Source organism: Carlito syrichta, unplaced genomic scaffold (genome assembly GCF_000164805.1).
Source record: "Carlito syrichta isolate Samal-C Ts95f unplaced genomic scaffold, Tarsius_syrichta-2.0.1 Scaffold311769, whole genome shotgun sequence".
NCBI lineage: Eukaryota > Metazoa > Chordata > Mammalia > Primates > Tarsiidae > Carlito > Carlito syrichta.
The window spans coordinates 87,386-94,264 of record NW_007255865.1 but is presented as its reverse complement, the minus strand read 5'-3'; the positions used below and the strand labels follow the sequence as shown (position 1 = coordinate 94,264).

Here is a 6,879-nt window from a genome sequence, read left to right as displayed (position 1 = left end):
GCTCCCTCACCTTCTCCAGGGTGTTGGGCGGGCACAGGGAGACCAGCACATGGGCCCCGTGCTGCCACACCAGCTCCCAGAGCTCTTCTGGCCCTGCGGGGCCAGTCGGCACCACGTGATCATGGCCAGAAGGCCCACCCTGCAGAGCACAGCTTGTCGGCCACCCAGGGACTGAGGGAATCTCCTGCCCAGCCCACAGCTCTAGGAGTCCCCAGCAGCCCCAGCCTGGGAAGCACAGATGATCAGAGAGGGCAAGCAACAGGGCAGCAAGACCAGCATCATCTCACAGGGAAGAGCCAGGCTTCAGGCATGTCGTCAGGGGGCTCTCCTCCACTGGCGAAAACTGCACCTGAGAACGGTCATCTGAGGAAGATGGCGAGGGTGAGCCTGCCAGAGGCCCCACCCACACATGCCGTGCCCCTCTGCCCCACACGTGGTCCACAGTGAGACTCACAGGGGACTGCACTGTCCGGCTCATAGCCAGGAGGGGGTGCCGACGAGCCAGCCCCGTCCTCGATGGCCTGCCTCAGGAGCTGGAAGGAAGGCGATGGACGCCCTGAGGCTGGCAGAGCCCCCAGGGGGCCGACTGGGTTGCCCTGAGTCGTCACCCAACCCCAGGCCGGAAGCTAACCTCATACTCCTTCAAGAAGCCAGCGTTGGCGTCGGCCGCCCTCTTGGCGCACGCCTGCGTGAAGTCCCTCAGGGAGACTGGCGGGGACCTGGGAGCGGGCGGCGACGGGGAAGGCACCGAGGTCCCCAGCTCCTTCCTCACTTCCAGCCTGCTGTGCTCTGCCCGTGGACAGGAGCCCGGGAGCCCATCGGTGGGGAGGACAGGGGAGCTGAGACTTACTCAGAGGTGTCAGTGAGCTCTTCCAGAATCTTGTTCAGGAGGCAGCTGTGCAGGAAGATGTACTGGCTCTGGCAGGGGATGGGGCACAGTCAGCTAAGCCAGCATGGCCCAGCAGGGAGACTGTCCAGGCCCAGGCCTGAAGGCAGACATGGGGCAGGACAGAGGAGGGAGCCATTGGGGAACCTTTCCTACCCTGTTCCAAAGTGTCAGAGCCACTCACCTTTTACAGAAAGGGAAGCTGAAGCCCAGAAAGAAGGGTGGCAGGTTTGGGCTCCTCCCCCCAGGGCTCTCTGTGGCCTCATGAGTTCCTTTCCTGGGTCCTCCAGAGCCTGCAGCCAGGGCCATCCGCCTTCCTCCCATGCCTTCAGGGGCCCGGCTGCCCAGCCCCGCCTGCCAAGGCCCTCACCCGCATCTGGATCATGAGGGGCCAGTGCAGCCGGAGTGCATACACAGTGTGGAACACATCTACTCTCTGCTCCTCCTCCAGCTGCTGCAGCAGCCTCGAGAGGGCCACGAAGGTGCCCGTCGGCCCACGCCCGCACTGCAGGGACAGCCCTGGGGAGCTGAACGGCTGAAGGGGCTACCCGTGTGCCCAGCTCTCCCCCCCGCCCCGGTTCCGGAGACCCCACCCCCACTCCCAGGCCAGGCAGAAGACCCTCCACTGCACCACCACCCGCCTGCCCTCACCTGCAGTGCACCAGGATGGGCCCAGGGCCCTGGGTGGCCCTCGCCTGCTCCTGTACCAGTTCCACGAAGGTGAGCAGGGAGCTGGGCGCCTCAGGGATGCTGTGGTGGGGCCAAGTGGCAAACTGCAACTGCTTCACGCTCCTCTGCTGTTGATGAACAGCCTGGGGGAGAGGGCGTGAGGGAGGAGAGGGGACAAAGGGGCCCCCCCGCTGCTTCCCATCTTCCTTACTCCAGGCTCCCTCAGCCCTGCCCTCACACTTTCCTCACCCACTCCCTGAGGGCAGGGCTGGTGCCACCCCCCTCAGACTGGGTGTTCCTCGAGGGTGGCAGCTATGTCTCTGCCCTCAGTCTGGATGCTTCCTGAGCCCTTGGGCCCTTCTCTGGCCTCCTGGGTAATCTCTGCCTGTAGAGGATGCCCAGGGAGAGGGGTGATTCAGGTCCCTGACTTTCCTGTTCAAGAGGGCACAGTCCAGGGACACAAGGGTTTGGAGTGAAGTAGGGAGCCCTGGGCTGAGTGTGGGGGAGAGCAGCAACCATCGCTTCCCGCTCTGCGCTTCCTTTACCTCACTGTGTGACCTCGGATAGACCCTTCACCTTCTCTGTGCCTCTCTACCCCTTCCCTAACTACCACTTCCCTGGGTGGTGGCTGAGAGCCTGTGCTCCTCAGGAGAAGGGGACCCTCAGGGCCCAGGTGGTGAGACAGCCGTCTCAGGGCTCTCAACTCTACTGGCCTCCCCCCCTGCCCCCCCCTGCCCTTTCCCCCGGGGCACGCACGTGCTGCAGCTGGAATTCCCTCTCAGTCCTCTCCTCCTCAGCCTCCTCAGCCAGGAGGTGGATGGTGATGAGACCATGGGTGACCGGGGTGGAGTCTGCCGGCCAGTAATGCTCACACAGCACCTGGGCAGAGGGTTGGAGAGGTGAGGGGCCCTTCACTGCTACCCACTGCTTCCCCCAGGCCCAGCCCTCCTCACCCACCTCCCTGGTCCCAGCCACCCTGCTGAGATTCTGCTCCCTGTATTGACCCAGCTTCAAGGACACCAGCTCTGGAAGCCTGTCTCCACTGGCTGGGCTCCAGCTCCTTCACCTCCAGATCTTCCTTTGACTCTCGGGACTTGAGTCAGCTCCTAGGCTGCTTTGCCAAACGGAATGACCCTTATTCAGCGGCCACCAACCCTCGCCTCCCTGCTCCAGCAGGACAGACTCGGAGTCTCAGGAGTCTTTCTCTCTGTGTCCCAGGGCCCTGCGTGCACCAGGCTTGCCAAAAGAAGGGATGCAGAACACCCTACCTTTGGTGGGTGGGGTCCTCACCCCTCGCCTTCCCTCCCCAGCCTGGGTGATCCCGCGGACCCCCGCCACCCTCCAGGCCCGACGGGCCTCACTCCCGCCGGCCCCGCCGGCCCTGCCGGAAGACACCCGCAGGGCCGGTTCTGCGAGGAGAACGTGCGCCACCTGGCGGCGCTTCTAGGAACCTGCAAGGCGCGCGCACCCTCCCGTTCTCCATGCCCACGGTGAGCATCACGATGACGTGGACCTGCTGCCCCCCCACCAGCCGCCAGAAGTCCTCCAGCGTTTTCTGGAGAGGCCCCGGGGTGGCGATGAACTCCTGCGCGTGGGTGTAGCCCTGGGACGTGGGCGACGGAGGTCAGGAGCATGTCAACAGGTGACATTTGGTCCACGGGGCCCCATCAAGCACATAGTCGTAGACATCCCACGTGTGACCTCCGGGAGTGAGATGCTGTGTACGTGCTTACGCATGGGCAAACGCACAAACGCATGGGCACACCCGGAACTCGCACCAGGAGGGGGTGACTTCAGAGGCACCCTCACCACCCCACCCGTGCCACACCAAAAAGGGCAAGAAAAACCTCCATGAAAACAAGATAGTGACATGCCAAAAATAGTCTGCCCGGGCCACCCTCTTCACCAACCCGGAACGACCTTCCTAAAACCAGACTCTGTGTTTCTCCCATGCTCAACAATCTCCTATGGTTCCCCATTGCTCACTGGAGTGGGCAAAGCCCTCGGCCTCACAATCAAGACCCTCCTTTCTCCAGCCCCAGGCTTTCTCTCCCATCTCATCTCCCACCACCTGACACCCCATCCCCCTCCACACACAGACACACACACACACATTGCCTGTATGTTACTGCCTGCTTGTTCTCTGGCGGCTCCTTTCAGTTAAAATGTCCTTTCCTCTTGTATCACTGATCACAATTCTACTCATCCTTCAATAAATCAAATGTCCCCTCCTCTGGAAGCCTTTCTTGATTCCTCAGGCGGACCAAATTTCTCCTTTCTCCATGTGCCCTGAGCAAGGTGCTCGTTCCTTTGTTACAACACTTGTCAACATCGTATGGCGGGCGTTAAACACATTGCCCCAAGTGCTCCTTTGAAGTGCTCCCCTGTCCTGCAGGCCCAGCACAGAGCACACAGTAGACCCTCAATAAATAGCTGCTGGATTGACCTGATAGAACACAGCCTGGTGATCTTCCTGGACAACTGCCACAGCTAAGGCAGGACCGTGCATCCTGAAAGTCAGCCCGTCTCCCGAGCAGATCCCAGATCCCACAGACAGCCCCTCAGGCGGCCCTTACTGGAATGAAGTTGGCGTTGATACAGTCGGAGTGGGGCTCCCCCTCCAGCTGGGTCAGCCTGACCCCGGAGTGGTCATCTGTAGAGGGTAGAAGCTGCACCTTCAGAGTGGGATGCAGGCAGCCCCTCTCCATGCCAAGCCCTGACACCTGCCATGCCCCCTCTTCCGCCCCAGCACTCACAGGGCAGCACATGTGGGCAGCGGTTCTTGGTAGTGTTGGCGGGGTGTTCGGCCTCCAGTCTGGGCTGCTCCTGGCCCACCTCCTTCAGCTCCTGCAGAGATCAGGGCAGGGGCTGGTTGCGGAAGTAGACCCGCCACCTGCACCGGGAGAGAGACCGGGTGGTGAGTATACAGCTGGGAGCTCCCCAAGACCTTCAGTAGGTCTCAGTCCTCCCCCCTGAGAGTCTGAGAGCCGCCCAGGCCTCACCTCAAACTCCAGAAAGAAGGCTTGGTGAGCATGAGCACTCTTGACCTCGTAGTTCTGCCGGAAGCTGTGGATAGGGATTGACCAGTGGGTCTGCCTGCTGGGAGAGCGAGGGGCTGGGCCCCAGCCTTGGCTGTGTAGAGTGCTGCCCCGCCCTGCTTGGGTGATGCCCAGAGCAGGGGACCTCAGTCCTGGTTGCACCACCTGATCGCCAGGGCCTAGGGCAGCCAGCATTTCCAGCAAGCTCCTCAGAAGCCCAGCCTGGACTGCAAACCACCATTGTGGGAGAACGGAGGGGGGAACAGAGTCAGAGGAAGGGGCAAGGGAGATAGGAGCTATAGGTGAATGCACATTCGAGTCATGTAGACCCCTTCGTGGGGTCCTGGAGAGGGCTTGGTGCTCAGTTAACATCGGTCCCACAGGAAGTCAATGAAGGAAAGAGCTTTGGCCTGATGTGGTCCATGCGGTTAGTCACGGAGACTGTAAGAAGTGGAGTAGGTGAGTGTGATGGTTAATTTTTTGTGTTAATTTTTTATTGGGCCACAGTGCCCAGTTATCTGGCCAGATTTTATTCTGGATGTTTCTGTGAAGGTGTTTTTTGGATGACCTTAACATTTAAATTGGTTGACTTTGAGTAAAGCAGGTTATTTCCCCTAGTGTGGGTGGGCCTTATTTAATCAGCTGAAGGCCTTCATAGAACAAAGACTGACCTCTCTGAGTGGATTGCCTGAACCCACGGGTTCGAGACCCGCCTGGGCAGCGAGACCTCATCTCTACAATAAATCAAAAAATCAGCCGGGTGTGGTTAGCGCATGCCTATAATTCTGGCTACTTGGAAGGCTGAGGGGGAAGGATTGCCGGAGCCCAGCAGGTAAGGCTGTGGTGGCCGGGAGCGGCCACTGCACTCCAGTCTGGGCGACAGAGTGAGACTCCAACTCAAAAAAAAAAAAAAAAGACTGACCTCTCCTGAGTAACAAGGAAATCTGCCAGCAGGCTGCCTTCAGACTTTCCCTGGGTCTTTGGGCTGCTAGTCTACCCCCATAAGATGCTGGACTTACTGGGCCGCTACAATCACCTGAGCCAATTCCTTAAAATCAAGCCCCTCCCCCACTACACACACACACACACACACACACACACACACACACACACACACCCTGTTGGTTCTGTTTCTCTGGAAAGCCCTGATTTACACAGTGAGTTTGGAGGAAGAGGCCACTGGGGAGGGGGGTGGCGAGAGCCCCAGGGGTTGTTGAAAGGGGCTTTGGGAAGGTGAGGTGGTGGCTGAGGAAGAATGGGAGCCTGGCAGGGATGCGTCACAGAGAAGCAGGCTGCTAGCGGAGGCTCAGCAAGGCCACCATGGCCCGTGCAAGGCAGGGAAGAGCGGGAAAGTATGCTCACTGCAGGGTGTAAGCCGTCAGCTCTTGGGAAAATGGATTCTTCTCTGCTCTGCAAAGGATGGAGAGGCATGTGGGAGGCAGCCCAGGGGCAGGGGGCTGGCCCACCCTGGTCACGAAGTTCTGCGCTGCTCCACTCACCTCTGCCCCTGCCTCCGTCTCCAGCACAGCAGGCCCAGCACAGCACAGATGGGAAGGACACAGCCCGCCACGATCCCCACCACGACTGGCAGGGGCATGGCTTCTGAGGAGATGCTGGCCCAGGGCTCTGGGCAGGGCGAGGGAAGTATGGAACGCAGCAGCCTTGTCCCACTGACTCTGTAGGGCCACGCCACCCTCTCCTGGACTGGGGACCCGCTGGGTGGAGGGCACAGTGGCAAGCCCCTGCCCCACAAAGTCCCAGATGCCAAACTGAGGCTAGAGATGCCTGTCAGGGGGAACACTTGACTGGGAACCGAAAGCACCCAGCAAGCCCTTCCTGCTCCCAGCACCTGGGGGCGTCCCAAAGACCCAATCCCCTTTCTGACACACCAAAGAAAAGATCACGGGCTTCCTGGACATTCTGGAACTGCCCTGTCCTAGACAGTAGCCACTTGCCACATGTGGCTATTGAGCATGAAATGTGGATATTCCGACTGGGCGCAGTGGCCCACGCCTATAATCCCATCACTTTGGGAGACCGAGGTGAGAGGATTGCCTGTGCTCATGGGTTGGAGACCAGCCTGGGCAACTTGGAGAGACCTCATCTCTACAATAAATAAAAAGAAGTAACCGGGAATGGTGGCACATGCCTGTAGTTCCAGCTACTTGGAAGGCTGAGGCAGAAGGATCACCTGAGCCAAGCAGGTCAAGGTTGCAGTGGCCATGAGCATGCCACTGCCCTCCAGCCTAGGCAATAGAGTGAGACTCCAACTAAAAATAAAAATGT

The 6,879-nt window shown here is 60.0% G+C and overlaps 1 protein-coding gene across 1 annotated transcript in view; it reads right to left on the bottom strand.

The window, feature by feature from the left end:
* The window catches only part of LOC103271575 (receptor-type tyrosine-protein phosphatase V-like), an 18,649-nt gene that overhangs the window by 1,294 nt on the left and 10,476 nt on the right, over positions 1-6,879 (bottom strand). The window contains 15 exon segments of the mRNA XM_008069042.2: positions 11-139; positions 288-325; positions 328-363; positions 455-533; positions 632-719; positions 851-918; positions 1,257-1,413; positions 1,538-1,698; positions 2,312-2,434; positions 3,024-3,158; positions 4,132-4,208; positions 4,312-4,402; positions 4,558-4,651; positions 5,956-6,003; positions 6,093-6,219. Coding sequence (XP_008067233.2) covers positions 11-139; positions 288-325; positions 328-363; positions 455-533; positions 632-719; positions 851-918; positions 1,257-1,413; positions 1,538-1,698; positions 2,312-2,434; positions 3,024-3,158; positions 4,132-4,208; positions 4,312-4,402; positions 4,558-4,651; positions 5,956-6,003; positions 6,093-6,219 — 1,451 coding nt within the window.